The sequence below is a fragment of the Oncorhynchus gorbuscha genome, unplaced genomic scaffold (assembly GCF_021184085.1).
Source record: "Oncorhynchus gorbuscha isolate QuinsamMale2020 ecotype Even-year unplaced genomic scaffold, OgorEven_v1.0 Un_scaffold_963, whole genome shotgun sequence".
Taxonomy (NCBI): domain Eukaryota; kingdom Metazoa; phylum Chordata; class Actinopteri; order Salmoniformes; family Salmonidae; genus Oncorhynchus; species Oncorhynchus gorbuscha.
The window spans coordinates 97,501-123,106 of NW_025745898.1; the positions used below are offsets into that span (position 1 = coordinate 97,501).

At 43.9% G+C, this 25,606-nt stretch overlaps 1 protein-coding gene across 1 annotated transcript; it reads left to right on the forward strand.

Moving 5' to 3' along the window:
• The first annotated feature begins 1,926 nt into the window (after positions 1-1,926).
• Positions 1,927-25,272, forward strand: LOC124020882 (vesicular glutamate transporter 1-like). The gene is given in 13 exon segments (XM_046336182.1): positions 1,927-2,146; positions 4,589-4,707; positions 5,620-5,734; positions 6,009-6,049; positions 6,051-6,094; positions 10,955-11,041; positions 12,306-12,448; positions 12,933-13,082; positions 16,923-17,055; positions 19,284-19,403; positions 22,254-22,381; positions 23,239-23,308; positions 25,118-25,272. Coding segments are annotated over 13 exon segments (1,476 nt in total). The 5' UTR covers positions 1,927-1,975.
• The last annotated feature ends 334 nt before the right edge of the window (positions 25,273-25,606 follow it).

Here is a 25,606-nt window from a genome sequence, read left to right on the forward strand (position 1 = left end):
CTGTTCCCCTGAACAGGCAGTTAACCCACTGTTCCCCTGAACAGGCAGTTAACCCACTGTTCCCCTGAACAAGGCAGTTAACCCACTGTTCCCCTGAACAGGCAGTTAACCCACTGTTCCCCTGAACAAGGCAGTTAACCCACTGTTCCCCTGAACAAGGCAGTTAACCCACTGTTCCCCTGAACAAGGCAGTTAACCCACTGTTCCCCTGAACAAGGCAGTTAACCCACTGTTCCCCTGAACAAGGCAGCAGGCAGTTAACCCACTGTTCCTAACAAGTCAGTTAACCCACTGTTCCTAGTCCGTCCTTGTAAATAAGAATTTGTTCTTAACTGACTTGCCTAGTTAATTAAAGTTAAATAAGAAATAATAATAATAAATTATTTGGGAATTGAACCCTTGTCGTTGTTAACACAATGCTCCTTCTTCCAACTGAGCACCACAGGGTTCAATGCTCCTTCTTCCAACTGAGCACCACAGGGTTCAATGCTCCTTCTTCCAACTGAGCACCACAGGGTTCAATGCTCCTTCTTCCAACTGAGCACCACAGGGTTCAATGCTCCTTCTTCCAACTGAGCACCACAGGGTTCAATGCTCCTTCTTCCAACTGAGCACCACAGGGTTCAATGCTCCTTCTTCCAACTGAGCACCACAGGGTTCAATGCTCCTTCTTCCAACTGAGCACCACAGGGTTCAATGCTCCTTCTTCCAACTGAGCACCACAGGGTTCAATGCTCCTTCTTCCAACTGAGCACCACAGGGTTCAATGCTCCTTCTTCCAACTGAGCACCACAGGGTTCAATGCTCCTTCTTCCAACTGAGCACCACAGGGTTCAATGCTCCTTCTTCCAACTGAGCACCACAGGGTTCAATGCTCCTTCTTCCAACTGAGCACCACAGGGTTCAATGCTCCTTCTTCCAACCGAGCACCACAGGGTTCAATGCTCCTTCTTCCAACTGAGCACCACAGGGTTCAATGCTCCTTCTTCCAACTGAGCACCACAGGGTTCAATGCTCCTTCTTCCAACTGAGCACCACAGGGTTCAATGCTCCTTCTTCCAACTGAGCACCACAGGGTTCAATGCTCCTTCTTCCAACTGAGCACCACAGGGTTCAATGCTCCTTCTTCCAACTGAGCACCACAGGGTTCAATTCTCCTTCTTCCAACTGAGCACCACAGGGTTCAATGCTCCTTCTTCCAACTGAGCACCACAGGGTTCAATTCTCCTTCTTCCAACTGAGCACCACAGGGTTCAATGCTCCTTCTTCCAACTGAGCACCACAGGGTTCAATGCTCCTTCTTCCAACCGAGCACCAAGGGTTCAATGCTCCTTCTTCCAACTGAGCACCACAGGGTTCAATGCTCCTTCTTCCAACTGAGCACCACAGGGTTCAATGCTCCTTCTTCCAACTGAGCACCACAGGGTTCAATGCTCCTTCTTCCAACTGAGCACCACAGGGTTCAATGCTTTCTTCCAACTGAGCACCACAGGGTTCAATTCTCCTTCTTCCAACTGAGCACCACAGGTTCAATGCTCCTTCTTCCAACTGAGCACCACAGGGTTCAATGCTCCTTCTTCCAACTGAGCACCACAGGGTTCAATTCTCCTTCTTCCAACTGAGCACCACAGGGTTCAATTCTCCTTTTCCAACTGAGCACCACAGGGTTCAATGCTCCTTCTTCCAACTAAGCACCACAGGGTTCAATGCTCTTTTTCCAACTAAAAACCACAGGGTTCAATTCTCACTAGATTTCAGTTTCTTGTTTTTCTTTTATAGAATAGTAAAGCCACTTTGGGTCCTTGAAGAAGTTACGACTTTGCATACCATGTGATAATTATTACTATTGCTACTTGCTAAACTTTGTCCTTCTCTCTCCTCTGCTCTTCACCAGAATCCTAGAAAAGCGTCAGCCCAATGGGAGACCATCGAGCTTTCTGCCGAGGGCCGCCCAGAGCTTGTGGAGGAGAAGGAGATGCCCGTGGTGGACTGCACCTGCTTCGGCCTTCCCCGTCGCTACATCATCGCCATCCTCTCAGGCCTGGGCTTCTGCATCTCCTTCGGCATCCGCTGCAACCTGGGCGTGGCCATCGTCAGCATGGTCAACGACCACACCGTCTGGAAGGGTAACAAGGAGGTCCTGGTGGTGAGGCACACTGTTCTGGCACTTACACTCTCACTTCTATTTTCATCCTGCACTCTTAGAGAAAAAAGGTGCTATCTAGAACCTAAAAAGGTTCTTCGGCTGTCCCCATAGGAGAACCCTTTAAAGAATCCTTTTCGGTTCCAGGTAGAACACTTTTTGGTTCCAGGTAGACCTCTTTTGGAAAAAGGTTCTACCTGGAACCGAAACAGTCTTACATGGAACCAAAAAGGGCTTTCCCTTATAGGTCAGCCGAAGAACCCTTGTGGAACCATTTTGTCTAAGACTGTAGTTCTGACTTTGCTGATGGCTGCTTTAATGAGGAAAACATTTTCTTACTACAACTGTCTACTTTAATGAGGAAAACATTTACTTACTACGACTGTCTGCTTTAATGAGGAAAACATTTACTTACTATGACTGTCTGCTTTAATGAGGAAAACATTTACTTACTATGACTGTCTGCTTTAATGAGGAAAACATTTACTTACTACGACTGTCTGCTTTAATGAGGAAAACATTTACTTACTATGACTGTCTGCTTTAATGAGGAAAACATTTACTTACTATGACTGTCTGCTTTAATGAGGAAAACATTTACTTACTACGACTGTCTGTTTTAACGAGGAAAACATTGACTTACTATGAGTGTCTGCTAATGAGGAAAACATTTACTTACTATGACTGTCTGCTTTAATGAGGAAAACATTTACTTACTACGACTGTCTGTTTTAACGAGGAAAACATTTACTTACTATGAGTGTCTGCTAATGAGGAAAACATTTACTTACTATGAGTGTCTGCTAATGAGGAAAACATTTACTTACTACGACTGTCTGCTTTAATGAGGAAAACATTTACTTTCTATGACTGTCTGCTTTAATGAGGAAAACATTTACTTACTATGAGTGTCTGCTTTAATGAGGAAAACATTTACTTACTATGAGTGTCTGCTTTAATGAGGAACACATTTACTTACTATGAGTGTCTGTTTAATGAGGAAAACATTTACTTACTATGAGTGTCTGCTTTAATGAGGAAAACATTTACTTACTATGAGTGTCTGCTTTAATGAGGAACACATTTACTTACTATGAGTGTCTGCTTTAACGAATCAAATGTAAGTGTCTGAAAAAAGGAAGAGGCTCTTTGAAGTGACCGGTGGTTCTATTTCTTCTCAAAGAACCATTTTCTTGAAGAGGCACTTTTCTTCTCAAGAACCATTTTCTTGGGTTTTTCCTTCTTTCTTCTCAAAGAACCATTTTCTTGAAGAGGGTTTTTCCTTCTTTCTTCTCAAAGAACCATTTTCTTGAAGAGGGTTTTTCCCTTCTTTCTTTTTCTCCTTCTTTCTTCTCAAAGAACCATTTTCTTGAAGAGGGTTTTTTCCTTCTCAAAGAACCATTTTCTTCTCAAAGAACCATTTTCTTGAAGAGGGTTTTTCCTTCTTTCTTCTCAAAGAACCATTTTCTTGAAGAGGGTTTTTCCCTTCTTCTCAAAGAACCATTTTCTTGAAGAGGGTTTTTCAAAGAACCATTTTCTTGAAGAGGGTTTTTCCCTTCTTTTCTTTTTCTCCTTCTTTCTTCTCAAAGAACCATTTTCTTGAAGAGGGTTTTTCCTTCTTTCTTCTCAAAGAACCATTTTCTTGAAGAGGGTTTTTCCCTTCTTTCTTCTCAAAGAACCATTTTCTTGAAGAGGGTTTTTCCCTTCTTTCTTCTCAAAGAACCATTTTCTTGAAGAGGGTTTTTTCCTTCTTTCTTCGAAAGGTAGCAAATAACCTTGCTAGCTAGTGTTGTGGGAAGAGGAGGGTTGGGGTCAGGTCAGGGGGTCAGGTCAGGGGGAGGGCTGGCTACAGGCCACAACAAAGGTTGTAATTTTGGGCTTGGAGGCTCATAGGGTGTGTAACCTAACGCAGCAGGTGTCAAATAAATACCTGAACGGGGTCCACACATCCATTTTTCAGGGGAAAGTAAGCTAGGTTGAAGATACTGTATCAATGAAAACCGCATACTTCCGGTTGTTTCCGACCTCGCTGAGGTTGGAGTGTGTCCAAGCTTTATTTTTGTGCAGAGGAAGAAGAACACTGTCAATGGACAATGTACTTTGACTTGAAAATACTTATTTATAATCACAATCAGCACCTTTTGAAGTGTAGCCTTTATCAAGGTGCTTGGGAAGCTAACACAAGTCTTCAGGTCTCAGGCAAGGTTTCTCATCACTCAAGCATTATTTAACGAACCCACTCCGCTACACATCCGTAGTTATGGGTTGTGTTCATTAGGACACGCAACGAAAAAACGTATTCAAAAATGTTCTGCAACTGAAAATCTAAATGAGCGTTTCTTATTGTACAAATCCAGGGTAGTCCTTTGCTCCCAGATGGTTTTCTTCCGTTTGGTGCCTTATGAGCACAACCATGGTCTCTCCTCCTCTTTCTCTCCCCCCCAGGCAGCACAGTTCAGCTGGGATCCAGAGACCGTGGGGATGATCCACGGGTCCTTCTTCTGGGGATACATCGTCACACAGATTCCCGGAGGTTTTATATGTCAGAAATATAAAGCTAACAAGTAAGTACATTTTAGGATACATCGTCACACAGATTCCTGGAGGTCTCATATGTCAAAAATATAAAGCTAACAAGTATGTACGTTTTAGCATGCTTTGGGATGATTATTCCTGTATTGATTGACTGATTTCCTTATTGTATGTCAATACCTTTCCTCAAACGTGTCGGAGGTCAACTTTTTTACTACTAGGATTCATTTGACTAAAGTAGACATTATATTTGACTCAAATATACATTCTATTTTATTAGAGTATACATTATATTTAACTTAAGTATACATTCTGTGTACAAATGTACATTATATTTTACTAGAGTAAACATATTTGACTAAAGTATACTTATATTTTACTAAAGTTGACATTATATTTACTAAAATATACATTATATTTTACTAAACTATACATTATATTTTACTAGAGTATACATTATATTTGACTAAAGTGTACATTATTTTGACTAAAATATACATTCTATTTTACTAGAGTATACATTATATTTGACTAAAGTATACTAAAATATACTTTATAGTATGGCTGCGGATGTTGCCTCAATCAAAAAGTTATGTATTCATTTTTACTAATGAAGTATAGACGGAGCCCTTATAGTCAAGGGTTTCCATCAGACATTTTGAACTGCTACCAAGGTTGGGACAGTCTCATCAATAACATGACGTTTCTCTCAGGATTAATTACATGTTGATATCAGTCAAATTAAATGAAAACCAGCTCAATGATTGAAATATTTATATAATTTAAATATCTCTAAGGTCTCTATAGCTCTCAGTGGTTGAAATGAAGGCTGATCTCTATAGCTCTCAGTGGTTGAAATGAAGGCTGGTCTCTATAGCTCTCAGTGGTTGAAATGAAGGCTGGTTGTGTTTGTCTCTGACTGTTTCTGTCTTGGTGTGTTTCAGCGTGTTTGGCTTCGCCATAGTGGCCACATCCACTCTCAACATGCTGATTCCATCTGCTGCTCGTACACACTACAGCTGTGTCATACTAGTCAGGATATGCCAAGGCCTCGTCGAGGTACTTAGAGTGCATCTGTCTCTCTCACTCTCACTCTCTCTGTGTGTGTGTGTGTGTGTGTGTGTGTGTGTGTGTGTGTGTGTGTGTGTGTGTGTGTGTGTGTGTGTGTGTGTGTGTGTGTGTGTGTGTGTGTGTGTGTGTGTGTGTGTGTGTGTGTGTGTGTGTGTGTGTGTGTGTGTGTGTGTGTGTGTGTGTGTGTGTGTGTGTGTGTGTGTGTGTGGGGATATTATGTTTGGATATTTACTGTGTGCATCACTTCATTACTTCCCTATAGGGCGTATCTTACCCAGCATGCCATGGGATCTGGGCCAAATGGGCCCCCTCTAGAGAGAAGTCGACTGGCCACAACAGCATTCTGTGGTAAGATACTAAAACAAATGGATTTAAACATCCTCTCACGCTCTCCCTCCCCTTTTCTCTCTCTTAATAAACCACACAATGAATGAATGAATTTCCCCCCGGGGATAATAAAGACTACTCTACACATTACTGGATCCAACCATTTGTGATGTTACTTGATGTTCTTGTCAAGAGAGTAGCTAAGATGTGCTTATAAACAACCTCAACATTATAGTAAAGTTCCTATTGGTAACATCCCAAATAAATCTAGTGCAGCACATTGTCTTCCTACATACTGTATGCATGCATTCCACAGGAGGTTGGTGGTACCTTAATTGGGGAGGACGGATTCGTGGTAATGGCTGGAGTGGAATGGATGGAATGGTATCAAATACATGCCATTCCATTCGCTCCATTCCAGCCTTTATTATGAGCCATCCTCCCCTCTACAGCCTCCATTGATGCATTCTCAGCTGCAGGAAGTGTATGTAGCCCTTTAAACTCCAAATGGAAAATGGCAGATTTGGTCAGTGATAAGAGCTTAAATTTGAGGCACTTTCAAATGATGCTTTTACCTAAACCAGATGGAGATTTGTAATGGACCGTTGTTGGATTGTAGTGGATCATTGTTCGATTTTAGTGGATCGTTGTTGGATTGTAGTGGATCGTTGTTGGATTGTAGTGGATCGTTGTTGGATTGTAATGGATCGTTGTTGGATTGTAATGGATCGTTGTTGGATTGTAATGGATCGTTGTTGGATTGTAGTGGATCGTTGTTGGATTGTAATGGATCGTTGTTGGATTGTAATGGATCGTTGTTGGATTGTAGTGGATCGTTGTTGGATTGTAATGGATCGTTGTTGGATTGTAGTGGATCGTTGTTGGATTGTAGTGGATCGTTGTTGGATTGTAATGGATCGTTGTTGGATTGTAGTGGATCGTTGTTGGATTGTAATGGATCGTTGTTGGATTGTAATGGATCGTTGTTAGATTGTAATGGATCGTTGTTGGATTGTAATGGATCGTTGTTGGATTGTAGTGGACCGTTGTTGGATTGTAGTGGATCGTTGTTGGATTGTAATGGATCATTGTTGGATTGTAGTGGATCGTTGTTGGATTGTAGTGGATCGTTGTTGGATTGTAATGGATCGTTGTTGGATTGTAATGGATCGTTGTTGGATTGTAGTGGATCGTTGTTGGATTGTAGTGGATCGTTGTTGGATTGTAATGGATCGTTGTTGGATTGTAATGGATCGTTGTTGGATTGTAGTGGATCGTTGTTGGATTGTAGTGGATCGTTGTTGGATTGTAGTGGATCGTTGTTGGATTGTAGTGGATCGTTGTTGGATTGTAGTGGATCGTTGTTGGATTGTATAACATTGTGTGATGGTGGGGATTAATTGTGTGATGGTGGGGATTTTTATTTATTTCACCTTTATTTAACCAGGTAGGCAGGTTGAGAACAAATTCTCATTTACAATTGCGACCTGGCCAAGATAAAGCAAAGCAGTTTGACACATACAACAACACTGTTACACATGAGGTAAAACAAACATACAGTCAATAATACAGTAGAAAAATAAGTCTATATACAATGTGAGCAAATGAGGTGAGATGAGGGAGGTAAAGGCAAAAAAGGCCATGGTGGCGAAGTAAATACAATATATCAAGTAAAATACTGGAATGGTAGATTTGCAGTGAAAGAATGTGCAAAGTAGAAATAGAAATAATGGGGTGCAAAGGAGCAAAATAAATAAATAAATACAGTAGGGAAAGAGGTAGCTGTTTGGGCTAAATTATAGATGGGCTATGTACAGGTGCAGTAATCTGAGCTGCTCTGACAGCTGGTGCTTAAAGCTAGTGAGGGAGATAAGTGTTTCCAGTTTCAGAGATTTTTGTAGTTCGTTCCAGTCATTGGCAGCAGAGAACTGGAAGGAGGGACCAGAGAGATATACCTGCTGGAGCGTGTGCTACAGGTGGGTTCTGCTAAGGTGACCAGTGCGCTGAGATAAGGAGGGACTTTACCTAGCAGGGTCTTGTAGATGACCTGGAGCCAGTGGGTTTGGCGACGAGTATGATGCGAAGGCCAGCCAACGAGAGCGTACAGGTCACAATGGTAGGTAGTATATGGGGCTTTGGTGACAAAACGGATGGCACTGTGATAGACTGCATCCAATTTATTAAGTAGGGTATTGGAGGCTATATTGTAAATTACATCGCTGAAGTCGAGGATCGGTAGGATGGTCAGTTTTACGAGGGTATGTTTGGCAGCATGAGTGAAGGATGCTTTGTTGCGAAATAGGAAGCCAATTCTAGATTTAACTTTGGATTGGAGATGTTTGATGTGAGTCTGGAAGGAGAGTTTACAGTCTAACCAGACACCTAGGTATTTGTAGTTGTCCACATATTCTAAGTCAGAACCGTCCAGAGTAGTGATGCTGGACGGGTGGGCAGGTGCAGGCAGCGATCGGTTGAAGAGCATGCATTTAGTTTTACTTGTATTTAAGAGCAGTTGGAGGCCAGTGAAGGAGAGCTGTATGGCATTGAAGCTCGTCTGGAGGGTTGTTAACACAGTGTCCAACGAAGGGCCAGAAGTATACAGAACAGTGTCATCTGCGTAGAGGTGAATCAGAGACTCACCAGCAGCAAGAGTGACATCATTGATGTATACAGAGAAGAGAGTTGGCCAGAGAATTGAACCCTGTGGCACCCCCATAGAGACTGGCAGAGGCCCAGACAACAGGCCCTCCGATTTGACACATTGAACTCTATCAGAGAAGTAGTTGGTGAAACAGCCGAGGCAATCATTTGAGAGACCAAGGCTATCGAGTCTGCCGATGAGGATGTGGTGATTGACAGAGTCGAAAGCCTTGGCCAGGTCAATGAATATGGCTGCACAGTATTGTTTCTTATCGATGGCGGTTAAGATATCGTTTAGGATCTTGAGCGTGGCTGAGGTGCACCCATAACCAGCTCTGAAACCAGATTGCATAGCGGAGAAGGTGCGGTGGGATTCGAAATGGTCGGTGATCTGTTTGTTGACTTGGCTTTCAAAGACCTTAGAAAGACAGGGTAGGATAGATATAGGTCTGTAGCAGTTTGGGTCAAGAGTGTGTCCCCCTTTGAAGAGGGGGATGACCGCAGCTGCTTTCCAATCTTTGGGAATCTCAGACGACACGAAAGAGAGATTGAACAGGCTAGTAATAGGGGTTGCAACAATTTCTGCAGATCATTTTTAGAAAGAAAGGGTCCAGATTTTCTAGCCCGGCTGATTTGTAGGGATCCAGGCTAAGGCTAAGCTAGCCTTGGCTTTTCTAACTGCTTGTGTATATTGGTTTCTAACTTCACTGAAAAGTTGCATATCAGGGGGCTGTTTGATGCTAATGCAGAACACCACAGGGTGTTATTGTGTTGGTTAAGGGCAGTCAGGTCTGGAGAGAACCAAGGGCTATATCTGTTCCTGGTTCTACATTTCTTGAATGGGGCATGCTTATTTAAGATGGTGAGGAAGGCATTTTTTTTTTAAAAAAACAGGTATCCTCTACTGACGGGATGAGGTCAATATCCCCCCAGGATACCCAGGCCAGGTCGATTAGAAAGGCCTGCTCGCTGAAGTGTTTCAGGGAGCGTTTGACAGTGATGAGTGGAGGTCGTTTGACCACTGACCCATTACGGATGCAGGCAATGAGGCAGTGATCGCTGAGATCTTGGTTGAAAACAGAAGAGGTGTATTTAGAGGGCAAGTTGGTTAGGATGATATCTGTGAGGGTGCCTGTGTTTACGGCTTTGGGGTGGTACCTGGTAGGTTCATTGATAATTTGTGTGAGATTGAGGGCATCAAGCTTAGATTGTAGGAGGGCTGGGGTGTTAAGCATGTCCCAGTTTAGGTCTGGGACATGGATTGTATCCTCACCTTTGATCTGTTTTCCCTTTCAACTGCTACCATGGTTATGCTTTTTAAATGTCTTCTCTTTCAACTGCTACCATGGTTATGCTTTTTAAATGTCTTCTCTTTCAACTGCTACCATGGTTATGCTTTTTAAATGTCTTCTCTTTCAACTGCTACAACTGCTACCATGGTTATGCTTTTTAAATGTCTTCTCTTTCAACTGCTACCATGGTTATGCTTTTTAAATGTCTTCTCTTTCAACTGCTACCATGGTTATGCTTTTTAAATGTCTTCTCTTTCAACTGCTACCATGGTTATGCTTTTTAAATGTCTTCTCTTTCAACTGCTACCATGGTTATGCTTTTTAAATGTCTTCTCTTTCAACTGCTACCATGGTTATGCTTTTTAAATGTCTTCTCTTTCAACTGCTACCATGGTTATGCTTTTTAAATGTCTTCATGTGTTTGTCTTGGCATCAAACACATGGAAACCATGGAAACCATGTGTTTGATGTATTTGATACCATTCCACCCATTCCGCTCCAGCCATTACCACGAGCCCATCCTCCCCAATTAAGGTGCCACCAACCTCCTGTGCTGTTACTTTTCATACACATTGACAATGAACAGGACTTGTCAATGTGTAAACATTAGTGAAGCCTCCTTGTCAGTTTAGGAGGCAGTGTAATCTTTTCTAACAAAGAGCTAATTAACTGTTCTTACTGTAAGTTAATTGTTTCCCTCCACAGTTAGTTGGCTAGGTCAGCTAGTTAGTTAGTTAGTTCGTTAGTTCGTTAGTTCGTTGGCTAGGTTAGTTCATTAGCTTGCTAGCTAATCTCGAAACCCAAATCCAAATATTGCGTGAGCTAGCTAGCTATTGTTACTGACTTTGATTGTGGGTGCTGAGGTGTTCAGATCTGGCCTGACGGAGGCATTACACAACAACAATAGAAACACCATATTTCTGTGTCTTGCTCTTTCTTTGTGTCACAGGTTCCTATGCGGGAGCTGTGGTAGCCATGCCTCTTGCTGGGGTGTTGGTTCAGTATGTAGGGTGGCCTTCAGTCTTCTACGTCTATGGTGAGTAAAAAACAACCCGGGCAGTACCGAGTTTAACTGTCTCATCACCATACAGGTCCCCTAAGATAAACCCCAGCAAGTTTAGCCTATTGGTTAGAGCGTTGGACCGGAAGGTTGCAAGTTCAAATCCCAGAGCTGACAAGGTCGTTCTGCCCCTGAACAGGCAGTTAACCTTCTGTTCCTAGGCTGTTCTTAACTGACTTGCCTAGTTAAATAAAGGTAAAATATATTTTTTTTTACAGTGGGTGGCCCCTGCTCAGCTGCCTACTGCCCATGACCCAGTGTTGGTAGCCCAGACTATTGAAAGTGGTATGCTGACTACTCAGTTAGCCAGTGCTAGCCTCCTTTGGGGAGCTAGCGGTATAGCACCAGTTCATAGGAGGAGAGCGGTAGAGACATGGGGCTTGCTGGGTATTTTTTCTGTGACAATGACATCCAAACTGACACAATTTATGTTATTGCAAACGTGTCATCACTGTAGTGTACTGTAGAGACCATTCTCCCTACCCTACCTTTCTCCCTCCTCTCATTTCCCCCTTCTTTCCTCTTACCTCTCTACCTCCTCTCCTCTCTCCCCCTTTACCTCTCTACCTCTCCCTCCTCTCTCTCCTCCTCTTTACCTCTCTCCTCCTCTCTCCTCCTCTCTCTCTCCCCACTTTACCTCTCTACCTCCTCCTTTCTCTCTCTTTCTCTCTCCTTTTACATCTACCTCTCTCCTCCTTTCTCTCTCCTTTCTCTCTCCTCTTTACATCTACCTCTCTCCTCCTTCTCCTCTTTACATCTACCTCTCTCCTTTTCTCTCTCCTTTCTTCTCCTCTTTACATCTACCTCTCTCCTCCTTCTCCTCTTTACATCTACCTCTCTCCTCCTTTCTCTCTCCTTTCTCTCTCCTCTTTACATCTACCTCTCTCCTCCTTCTCCTCTTTACATCTACCTCTCTCCTCCTTTCTCTCTCCTTTCTCTCTCCTCTTTACATCTACCTCTCTCCTCCTTCTCCTCTTTACATCTACCTCTCCCCTCCTCTCTCTCCTCTTTACCTCTCTCCTCCTCTCTCCTCCTCTCTCTCCCCACTTTACCTCTCTACCTCTCTCCTCCTTTCTCTCTCCTTTCTCTCTCCTCTTTACATCTACCTATCTCCTTCTCCTCTGTACATCTCTTCCTCTTTCCTCCTCCTCTCTCTCTCTCTCTATCTCTCTACCTCTGTCATCCTCTCTCTCCCCCTTTACCTCTCTCCTCCTCTCTCCCCTCTCCCTCCCTCTCCCAGGCAGTTTTGGGATAGCATGGTATCTCTTCTGGATCCTGGTGTCGTATGAAAGCCCGGCAGCCCACCCCACTATCACCCCTGAGGAGAGGAAGTACATTGAGGAAGCCATCGGAGAGTCAGCAGGTTTTGCCAATCCTCTACAGGTAATCACAAAGACGCATGAAACATTTTATTTCAAATAAACTGCACTGTCTCTCACACACACACTCCACCACTTTTCTTTTTGCTTTTTGCTCTGTTCTGCATTAGCATCAAACAGCCCCCTGATATGCAACTTTTCAGTGAAGTTAGAAACCAATATACACAAGCAGTTAGAAAAGCCAAGGCTAGCTTAGCCTTAGCCTGGATCCCTACAAATCAGCCGGGCTAGAAAATCTGGACCCTTTCTTTCTAAAACACACACGCACACACACACACACACACACAGCACACACGCACGCACACACACACACACACACACACACACACACACACACACACACACACACACACACAACACACACCACACACACACACACACACACACACACACCCACACTATAATTCCCTCTATAATTTCACTTTTTTGCTGTGTGAGGGCTGGTGAGGAATGTGAGCACAACCATCTCTCATTCCTCCTTGTTGCAGAAATTCAAAACCCCATGGAGAGCATTCTTCACGTCCATGCCGGTGTACGCCATTATCGTAGCCAACTTCTGCAGGAGCTGGACTTTCTACCTGCTTCTCATCAGCCAGCCGGCCTACTTTGAGGAAGTGTTTGGCTTTGAGATCAGCAAGGTGAGACAGAGTTTTAATTATGAATTAACCCCTATCCCCCATCCCCTAGCCCCTATCCCCTAGCCTAGCCCCTATCCCCAAGTGTAGCCCCTATCCCCTAGCCTATATCCCCTAGCCTCTATCCCCTAGCCTAGCCCCTATCCCCTAGTCTCTATCCCCTATCCCCTAGCAAAGCCTCTATCCCCTAGCCCCTAGCCTATCCCCTAGCCTCTATCCCCTAGCCTAGCCCCTATCCCCTAGCCTCTATCCCCTATCTCCTAGCCTAGCCTCTATCCCCTAGCCCCTAGCCTATCCCCTAGCCTCTATCCCCTAGCCTAGCCCCTATCCCCTAGCCTCTATCCCCTATCCCCTAGCCTATCCCCTATTTCCTAGCCCCTATATCCCCTAGCCTCTATCCCCTAGCCTAGTCCCTATCCCCTAGCCTCTATCCCCTATCCCCTAGCCTCTATACCCTATCCCCTAGCCTATCCCCTAGCCCCTATCCCCTAGCCTAGTCCCTATCCCCCTAGCCCCTATCCCCCCTATCCCCTAGCCTCTATACCCTATCCCCTAGCCTATCCCCTAGCCCCTATCCCCAGCCTCCCCTATCCCCTAGCCTAGCCCCTATCCCCTAGCCTCTATCCCCTAGCCTAGCCTCCCCCCCCTAGCCTAGCCCCTATCCCCTGGCCTCTAGCCCCTAGCCTAGCCCCTATCCCCTAGCCTAGCCCCTATCCCCTAGCCCCTAGCCCTAGCCCCTGTCCCCAAGCGTAGCCCCTATCCCCTAGCCCCTAGCCTAGCCCCTACCCCCTAGCCTAGCCCCTATCCCCAAGCGTATCCCCTATCCCCTAGCCCCTATCCCCTATTCCCCTAGCCTAGCCCCTATTCCCCCCTAGCCTAGCCCCTAGCCTAGCCCCTATCCCATGGCCTCTAGCCCCTAGCCTATCCCCTATTCCCTAGCCCCTAGCCTAGCCCCTAACCCCTTTCCCCAAGCCCCTAACCTAGCCCCTGTCCCCAAGCGTTGCCCCTATCCCCTAGCCTAGCCCCTATTCCCTATCCCCTAGCCTAGCCCCTATCCCCTGACCTCTAGCCCCTATCCCCTAACCAAGCGCATATCCCCTATCCCCTGACCTCTAGCCCCTATCCCCTAACCTATCCCCTAGCCCCTATTCCCTAACCAAGCCCCTATCCCCTATCCCCTAACCTATCCCCTAGCCCCTATCCCCTATCCCCTATCCCCTAACCTATCCCCTATCCCCCTGACCTCTAGCCCCTATCCCCTAACCTATCCCCTAGCCCCTATTCCCTAACCAAGCCCCTATCCCCCCCTATCCCCTAACCTATCCCCTATCCCCTATTCCCTAACCAAGCCCCTATCCCCTAACCTATCCCCTAGCCCCTATTCCCCTAGCCTAGCCCCTATCCCCTAGCCCTAGCCCCTAGCCTAGCCCCTATGCCATGGCCTCTAGCCCCTAGCCTATCCCCTACCCTAGCCCCTAGTCTAGCCCCTAACCCCTTTCCCCAAGCCCCTAACCTAGCCCCTGTCCCCAAGCGTAGCCCCTATCCCCTAGCCTAGCTCCTATTCCCTATCCCCTAGCCTAGCCCCTATCCCCTGACCTCTAGCCCCTATTCCCTAACCAAGCCCCTATCCCCTATCCCCTATCCCCTAACCTATCCCCTAGCCCCTATCCCCTATCCCCTAACCTATCCCCTATCCCCTATTCCCTGACCTCTAGCCCCTATCCCCTAACCTATCCCCTAGCCCCTATTCCCTAACCAAGCCCCTATCCCCTATCCCCTAACCTATCCCCTATCCCCTAACCTATCCCCTAGCCCCTATTCCCTAGGAATGTACACAGAGGATTTTTGCTAGATGTCATGCATTTGGCCAAGCCCCTATCCCCTAACCTATCCCCTAGCCCCTATTCCCTAACCAAGCCCCTATCCCCTAGCCCCTAGACCCTATTCCCTAACCAAGCCCCTGTCCCCTTTCCCCTAACCTATCCCTAGCCCCTATCCCCTGACCTCTAGCCCCTATTCCCTAACCAAGCCCCTATCCCCTATCCCCTAACCTATCCCCTAGCCCCTATCCCCTATCCCCTAACCTATCCCCTATCCCCTATTCCCTGACCTCTAGCCCCTATCCCCTAACCTATCCCCTAGCCCCTATTCCCTAACCTATCCCCTATCCCCTAACCTATCCCCTAGCCCCTATTCCCTAACCAAGCCCCTATCCCCTAACCTATCCCCTAGCCCCTATTCCCTAACCAAGCCCCTATCCCCTAGCCCCTAGACCCTATTCCCTAACCAAGCCCCTATCCCCTAACCTATCCCCTAGCCCCTATTCCCTAACCAAGCCCCTATCCCCTAGCCCCTAGACCCTATTCCCTAACCAAGCCCCTGTCCCCTTTCCCCAGCCCCTATCCCCTAACCTATCCCCTAGCCCCTATCCCCTAAACTCTAGCCCCTATCCCCTAGCCCCTATCCCCTATCCCCTAACCTATCCCCAGAGACAGATAGCCCCTATTCCCTAACCAAGCCCCTAGCCCCTAGCCCCTATCCCCTATCCCCTAACCTATCCCCTAGCCCTTATTCCCTAACCAAGCCCCTATCCCCTAGCCCCTATCCCCTATCCCCTATCCCCTAACCTATCCCCTAGCCCCTATTCCCTAACCAAGCCCCTATCCCCTGCCCCTATCCCCTATCCCCTATCCCCTAACCTATCCCCCCTAGCCCCTATTCCCTGAAGCCCCTATCCCCTATCCCCTATCCCCTAGCCCCTATTCCCTAACCAAGCCCCTATCCCCTAGCCCCTATCCCCTATCCCCTAACCTATCCCCTAGCCCCTATTCCCTAACCAAGCCCCTATCCCCTAGCCCCTAGCCTTTTTGTTTTGGGAAGAAAAGGGGCATGGGCATGGGAAGCATGTTTACATTTACAAAGCAAGTGAAATAGATAATAAACTAAAGTGAAATAAACAATCAAAAATGAACATTAAACATTACACTGACACGTTTCAAAGGAATAGACACATTTCAAATGTCATATTATGGCTGTATACAGTGTTATATTGATGGGAAAAAAGTACAAAAGGAAAAATAAATCAACATAAATATGGGTTGTGGTGTTTGTTCTTCACTGGTTGACCTTTTCTTGTGGCAAAGTGTCACAAATCTTGCTGCTGTGATGACACACTGTGGTATTTCACTCAGTAGATATGGGAGTTTAGAAAAATTGAGTTTGTTTTGGAATTCTTTGTGGGTCATTGTGATCTGAGGGAATATGTGTCTCTAATATAGTCATGCATTTGGCAGGGGGTTAGGAAGTGCAGCTCAGTTTCCACCTCATTTTGTGGGCAGTGTGCACACAGCCTGTTTTCTCTTGAGAGCCAGGTTCTGCCTACTGGAGCCTTTCTCAATAGCAAGGCTCTGCTCACTGAGTCTGTACAGTATATAGTCAAAATGTATGTCAGTCACAGTGGTCAGGTATTCTGCCACTGTGTACTCTCTGTTTAGGGACAAATAGCATTCCAGTTTGCTCTGTATTTTTGGTAAATTCTTTCCGATGTGTCAAGTAATTATCTTTTTGTTTTCTCATGATTCGGTTTGGTCTAATTGTGTTGCTGTCCTGGGGATCTGTGGGGTCCTTTTTTGTTTGTGATGGCTTTGTTATAGAAGGTTGGGGAATCGCTTAGTTTTAGGTTGAATTTAACAACTATTTTCTGGATTTTGATAATTAGGGGGTATCATCCTAATTCTTTTCTCCATGCATTGTTTGATGTTTTAAGTTGTGCACAGAGGATGTTTTTGCAGATGTCTGCATGCAGAGTCTTAATTTGGTGAATTCTCTCTCTCTCTCTGTCAGGTGGGGATGGTGTCGGCCTTGCCACATCTGGTGATGACCATCATTGTGCCCATCGGGGGACAGCTGGCCGACTACCTTAGAACACGCAACATTATGACCACCACGAACGTCAGGAAGCTCATGAACTGTGGAGGTGAGAGGCCACTCAATGGTGAACTTTACCCTATATAGACACAGATCTGGGGTCAGTTTTGTATTTCCCTCACTAATGGTTCAAGTTAGGATTGGGGGAGGGGAAGTTGATCCTAGATCTGTACTTAGGGGAAACTTAGATTCAAAAACAAACCCATTTGAGAGGTGTTAGCTGGTGTTAGCTGAGCAGGGGGAGGGAGAGACTGGGTCAGAGAGGGGTGGGTCGTGTTGCAGGATAACTTTTATGCAATACACTTCATTTCAAACTTGTAGTGTAATTTCAGATTCAACCTTTCAAAAACTGTCCATGAATTCTAATCCACATAATAATTCACATTTCCTGTTGCTGCAGGATTAGTTTCATGATGTAGCAAACTGGCTCAAATGAAGATCCTGTAGTTATAAGGGAGGAGAGAGAGACAGAGAGACAGAGACAGAGAGAGAGAAGATAGAGAGAGAGAGAGAGAGAGAGAGAGAGAGACAGAGAGAGAGAGAGAGAGAGAGAGATAATAGAGAGACAGACAGAGAGAGACAGAGAGACAGACAGACAGACAGACAGACAGACAGACAGACAGACAGACAGACAGACAGACAGACAGACAGACAGACAGACAGACAGACAGACAGACAGACAGACAGACAGACAGACAGACAGACAGACAGACAGACAGACAGACAGACAGACAGACAGACAGACAGAGACAGACAGACAGACAGACAAACAGACAGACAGTAAAATAACAGTGTGACAGACAGACAGACAGACAGACAGACAGACAGACAGACAGACAGACAGACAGACAGACAGACAGACAGACAGACAGACAGACAGACAGACAGACAGACAGACAGACAGACAGACAGACAGACAGACAGACAGACAGAGACAGAGACAGACAGACAGAGACAGACCAAACTGTCAGTTATTACTGAGTAACAACAGTCAGAAGACCCAAACAGCTGATGACGAAGATGTGTGATTGTAAAATAAAGTGTGTGACTGTGGCAGCAGCTTGTTCATGAGGGCATCATGTTTACTGTAAAAAGCAGTATTAAAGTGGCTGAGAGAGCACGGTGTATGACGGTGGCAGCACACAGACATGTTCTGCTGCTGTGAGCTAGTGTCTCTAGTGGTGCCAGGGATCAAACTGATGATCCTAACAGCTGGGACTGCGCTAACACAAGCATGCTGTGTACACATCACTGGCCCCTCTGCTAATGAGAGCAGTCTCAATGCAGAATAGAACAACAGAGATAGGTAACTCTCAGTGCCAGAACTACAGTTAGCTCAAACGTTAGCTCAACGTCCCAAGACAACCTAACTTTGTGTCAGAAAACAGAGGAATGAAGAACAAAACCATCGTTAACCAAAAAAAGGAATGCAGAACGTTCTCTAATTGTTATATAAAACAGAAGGAATGCAGAACATTCTCTAATTGTTATATAAAACAGAAGGAATGCAGAACGTTCTCTAATTGTTTATATAAAACAGAAGGAATGCAGAACGTTCTATAATTGTTATATAAAACAGAAGGAATGCAGAACGTTCTCTAATTGTTATATAAAACAGAAGGAATGCAGAACGTTCTCTAATTGTTATATAAAACAGAAGGAATGCAGAACGTTCTCTAATTGTTATATAAAACAGAAGGAATGCAGAACGTTCTCTAATTGTTATATAAAACAGAAGGAATGCAGAACGTTCTCTAATTGTTATATAAAACAGAAGGAATGCAGAACGTTCTCTAATTGTTATATAAAACAGAAGGAATGCAGAACGTTGAGGGCAAACATTATAGTATCTGTATATACACAATTGAGGGCAAACATTATAGTATCTGTATATACACAATTCCTGTGGGAATTGAACCCATGACCTTGGCATTGCTAGCGCTCTGCTCTCACCAATTGAGCCACACAGGATCATCATCATCATCATGTCACTGGCACAGGGCATGGGCATGACAGAAGGGGCTAATTAAAATTATCCACTCAACAAACACGACTAGGACAAGACATTAATGATAAAGTTGCAATATGTACATTTTTGGTCGACAAATTCTAAAAGTTATCCCAATTCTCTAAATATATGTCTCTGCCCACAACCTATGTTTGTCACAGAGTGCAAAACGAAATGGTAATCAACACCCCCACCCACCCCTAATACCAGGACAAACATTAGAGTGGTGATTGTAGTGTGTTTAGTTGTGGTTCCTGTTTTGTCACCAGGGTTTGGAATGGAGGCCACATTCTTGCTGGTGGTGGGATACTCTCACACCAAGGTCATGGCCATCTCCTTTTTACTGAGTCATCGCTGTGGGCTTCTGAGTAACGGATTTGCCATCTCAGGTAAGGACGTGAAAGATTTTCTCTCCACAAACAAACCGACTTTTAGGCTTACTTCAGTCACTACATCTCTACAGAGCTGTGAGAAACCATATTTAAATTCATATTCAGTTGTTGTGTGATGAGCGTTCTGGCACAAAAAAAGGTGGCCGTGCATCGAAGATAATACCAAACTGTCTGTTAGGTTTACTGAGTAACAACAGTCAGGAAGATAATACCAAACTGTCTGTTAGGTTTACTAAGTAACAACAGTCAGGAAGATAATACCAAACTGTCTGTTAGGTTTACTGAGTAACAACAGTCAGGAAGACAATACCAAACTGTCAGTTAGGTTTACTGAGTAACAACAGTCAGGAAGATAATACCAAACTGTCTGTTAGGTTTACTGAGTAACAACAGTCAGGAAGACAATACCAAACTGTCAGTTAGGTTTACTGAGTAACAACAGTCAGGAAGACAATACCAAACTGTCTGTTAGGTTTACTGAGTAACAACAGTCAGGAAGATAATACCAAACTGTCTGTTAGGTTTACTGAGTAACAACAGTCAGGAAGACAATACCAAACTGTCAGTTAGGTTTACTGAGTAACAACAGTCAGGAAGATAATACCAAACTGTCAGTTAGGTTTACTGAGTAACAACAGTCAGGAAGATAATACCAAACTGTCTGTTAGGTTTACTGAGTAACAACAGTCAGGAAGACAATACCAAACTGTCAGTTAGGTTTACTGAGTAACAACAGTCAGGAAGACAATACCAAACTGTCAGTTAGGTTTACTGAGTAACAACAGTCAGGAAGATAATACCAAACTGTTAGGTTTACTGAGTAACAACAGTCAGGAAGACAATACCAAACTGTCTGTTAGGTTTACTGAGTAACAACAGTCAGGAAGATAATACCAAACTGTCTGTTAGGTTTACTGAGTAACAACAGTCAGGAAGATAATACCAAACTGTCAGTTAGGTTTACTGAGTAACAACAGTCAGGAAGATAATACCAAACTGTCAGTTAGGTTTACTGAGTAACAACAGTCAGGAAGACAATACCAAACTGTCTGTTAGGTTTACTGAGTAACAACAGTCAGGAAGATAATACCAAACTGTCTGTTAGGTTTACTGAGTAACAACAGTCAGGAAGATAATACCAAACTGTCAGTTAGGTTTACTGAGTAACAACAGTCAGGAAGACAATACCAAACTGTTAGGTTTACTGAGTAACAACAGTCAGGAAGATAATACCAAACTGTTAGGTTTACTGAGTAACAACAGTCAGGAAGATAATACCAAACTGTCTGTTAGGTTTACTGAGTAACAACAGTCAGGAAGATAATACCAAACTGTCTGTTAGGTTTACTGAGTAACAACAGTCAGGAAGATAATACCAAACTGTCTGTTAGGTTTACTGAGTAACAACAGTCAGGAAGATAATACCAAACTGTCTGTTAGGTTTACTGAGTAACAACAGTCAGGAAGATAATACCAAACTGTCAGTTAGGTTTACTGAGTAACAACAGTCAGGAAGATAATACCAAACTGTCAGTTAGGTTTACTGAGTAACAACAGTCAGGAAGATAATACCAAACTGTCTGTTAGGTTTACTGAGTAACAACAGTCAGGAAGACAATACCAAACTGTTAGGTTTACTGAGTAACAACAGTCAGGAAGACAATACCAAACTGTTAGGTTTACTGAGTAACAACAGTCAGGAAGATAATACCAAACTGTCTGTTAGGTTTACTGAGTAACAACAGTCAGGAAGATAATACCAAACTGTCTGTTAGGTTTACTGAGTAACAACAGTCAGGAAGACAATACCAAACTGTCTGTTAGGTTTACTGAGTAACAACAGTCAGGAAGATAATACCAAACTGTCTGTTAGGTTTACTGAGTAACAACAGTCAGGAAGATAATACCAAACCTAAGGACTGTTCTTTCCTTTTCAGACATTGAAAGTGATTTTTGTTGAAATGTTCATGCTATGGGAAAGAATGGGCCATATAATCCTTATGATTTTTAGTCTTATTTTAGGAGGTTTTTAGTCTTATTTTAGGGTTAGAATAAGGTTGTGGTTAAGATAATGTTGTGGTTAGGGTTAAGATAAGGTTGTGTTTATGGTTAAGATAAGGTTGTGGTTATGGTAATGTTGTGGTTAGGGTTAAGATAATGCTGTGGTTATGGTTAAGATAAGGTTGTGGTTATGGTAATGTTGTGGTTAGGGTTAAGGTTAAGATAAGTTGTGGTTATGGTTATGGTAATGTTGTGGTTAGGGTTAAGGTAAGGTTGTGGTTATGGTTATGGTAATGTTGTGGTTAGGGTTGGGATATGGTTATGGTAATGTGTTTAGGATAAGGTTGGGGTTGGGATAAGGTTGTGGTTAGGGTTAGGATACGTTTGTGGGTAAGGTAATGTTGTAGTTAGGGTTTGGGTAAGGTTTTGGTTAGATTAGATTAGGTAGCCTACTGGTGATAAGGAAAGCCTCATACTTCAGTTGTTTGTAGCAGGGTCAGATGGTGACCCAGATGGTGATCCAGACAGACTCAGATGGTGAGTCTCTCCAGACAGACTCAGATGGTGAGTCTCTCCAGACAGACTCAGATGGTGAGTCTCTCCAGACAGATGGTGACTCAGATGGTGAGTCTCTCCAGACAGACTCAGATGGTGAGTCTCTCCAGACAGACTCAGATGGTGAGTCTCTCCAGACAGACTCAGATGGTGAGTCTCTCCAGACAGACTCAGATGGTGAGTCTCTCCAGACAGACTGCTACATAGAGGGAGATTTGGTTCCGGGTTCCAAACCAAAATATTTCTCTGCTTTTCTCCTGTCCCCCCATCCCTCCCTCCCTCTCTCTTCAGGTTTCAACGTGAATCACTTGGATATTGCCCCCCGCTATGCCAGCATTTTGATGGGCATTTCCAACGGAGTGGGCACCTTGTCGGGAATGGTGTGCCCTCTTATAGTGGGCGCCATGACCAAACACAAGGTACCAAGACACACAGAGCTCTGTCCAATCAAACTGGCATTACATTTAACCAGTTACATGGAGGGGAATTACCAAGACACACAGAGCTCTGTTCAATCAAACTGGCATTACATTTAACCAGTTACATGGAGGGGAATGACCAAGACACACAGAGCTCTGTTCAATCAAACTGGCATTACATTTAGCCAGTTACATGGAGGGGAATGACCAAGACACACAGAGCTCTGTTCAATCAAACTGGCATTACATTTAACCAGTTACATGGAGGGGAATTACCAAGACACACAGAGCTCTGTTCAATCAAACTGGCATTACATTAAACCAGTTACATGGAGGGGAATGACCAAGACACACAGAGCTCTGTTCAATCAAACTGGCATTACATTTAACCAGTTACATGGAGGGGAATTACCAAGACACACAGAGCTCTGTTCAATCAAACTGGCATTACATTTAACCAGTTACATGGAGGGGAATTACCAAGACACACAGCGCTCTGTTCAATCAAACTGGCATTACATTTAGCCAGTTACATGGAGGAGCAGTTTCCCAGACACAGATTAAGCCTAGTCCTGGACTAACATGTAGGCAGGTCCCAGATCTGTCTGTGCTTTACCTACTTCATTGTCAAGACAATTCCATGAGTTGTCGGCAAGACAGCAGAAAAAGACTGAAATGAGCTTTCAATGGACATGATTTAGTGAGAATGGTTTTTACTCCAGGACAAGGCATTAGGTCTAATCATAAACTGCTTGTAGTAAACTATTCAACTGTCCAGAATTTGTCAACATGATGGTTCTAACATGTTTATATTTCCATAATTCCCGATCTTAAAACCTCTTCTCTCTCTCTCTCAGTCGCGTGAAGATTGGCAGGGTGTCTTCCTCATCGCTTCAGTTGTTCACTATGGTGGAGTGATTTTCTATGGTATGTGTTTATGTGTTGGTTCCTGGGTGAAGCTCCAGTCAGTCCTTCAATGAACCTATAGTTCAGGTAGTCTTTGTGAATTGTATGCAAATGGTTAATTTCATCAACAAACCACGTGTGAGGGGTTTCTAAATCACATGACTCCTATGTGAATCGCAAATAAATGATGTGTAAAATACTGGGAATCCAGTGCCAACTTTAGCGTGAACCACAAATGAATCGACTGTGGCTCATGTAAATCACCAATATACAAATGAATCGACTGTGGCTCATGTAAATCACCAATATACAAATGAATCGACTGTGGCTCATGTAAATCACCAATATACAAATGAATCGACTGTGGCTCATGTAAATCACAATATACAAATACAAATGTAAATCACCAATATACAAATGAATCGACTGTGCTCATGTAAATCACCAATATACAAATGAATCGACTGTGGCTCATGTAAATCACCAATATACAAATGAATCGACTGTGGCTCATGTAAATCACCAATATACAAATGAATCGACTGTGGCTCATGTAAATCACCAATATACAAATGAATCGACTGTGGCTCATGTAAATCACCAATATACAAATGAATCGACTGTGGCTCATGTAAATCAAATATACCAAATGAATCGACTGTGGCTCATGTAAATCACCAATATGAATCATGTAAATCACCAATATACAAATGAATGTGGCTGGCTCATGTAAATCACCAATATACAAATGAATCGACTGTGGCTCATGTAAATCACCAATATACAAATGAATCGACTGTGGCTCATGTAAATCACCAATATGGCTCATGTAAATCACCAAATACAATGACTGTGGCTCATGTAAATCACCAATATGGCTCATGTAAATCACCAATATACAAATGAATCGACTGTCGGCTCATGTAAATCACCAATATACAAATGGCTCAAATCACCAATATACAAATGAATAAATCACCAATATACAAATGAATCGACTGTGGCTCATGTAAATCACCAATATACAAATGAATGTGGCTCATGTAAATCACCAATATACAAATGAATCGACTGTGGCTCATGTAAATCACCAATATACAAATGAATCGACTGTGGCTCATGTAAATCACCAATATACAAATGAATCGACTGTGGCTCATGTAAATCACCAATATACAAATGAATCGACTGTGGCTCATGTAAATCACCAATATACAAATGAATCGACTGTGGCTCATGTAAATCACCAATATACAAATGAATCGACTGTGGCTCATGTAAATCACCAATATACAAATGAATCGACTGTGGCTCATGTAAATCACCAATATACAAATGAATCGACTGTGGCTCATGTAAATCACCAATATACAAATGAATCGACTGTGGCTCATGTAAATCACCAATATACAAATGAATCGACTGTGGCTCATGTAAATCACCAATATACAAATGAATGCAACTTGAGTTCTGCCGAAAACGCATTTGAATCCAAGATGAATGACTGATGTAAATCCTTCACCAAATCAATCATGTGTGAAACCCTAAAGGAAATTCAGACTGAATTCAATTAAAAATCATGTTTGAAACCAATTGCGTGAATTCAATCACAATTGAGAATGTGATTACTCATTTGAATTCACGTTGCCACATAAAGTATTAATCACATCGTAGCAAAAGGTTTTGCTAAGCTTTCTAATTGGACAAGCTCAGTTAGTCCCTTTCTGTTTCCATCAGTTTTCTTCTAATTGGTGTCTTATGAATAGACCGAGGTGTGAATCTAATGTGACCCAAACCTGATTCTGAATGATCCTCCTGGCTCTTTCCCAGGAATCTTTGCGTCAGGGGAGAAGCAGCCGTGGGCGGACCAGGAGGACACCAGCGATGAGAAGTGTGGCATCATCGACGAGGACGAACTGGCCAATGAGACGGAAGAGATGTACCGCACTGGCGCAATAAATCAGGAGGACACCAATATAAAATGAGGGGGCAGTACGGAGCCATGAGCCAGCCAACAGCGGGCCCCAACGGAGGAGGGGGTGCTGGAGGGGGGGCAGGGTGGGTCCAGGACTGGGAGAAGACGGAGGAATATGTTCAACCTCCGGGATACAACCAGTAACTCTACGGAGGGAGAGAGAGAGGGAGCTCACATAATGCCCTATTCAGACTTGAGATAAGTTGACTAAACATGGACCTTAGTCTAAAAAGGCTGACTTAAGTCCATGTTAAGTATACTGTACCTTTCTCAAGTCTGAAGAGAGGGGAGATAGGGAAGAGAGGGGGGATAGGGAAGAGAGGGAAGAGAGAGAGAGGTGAAAT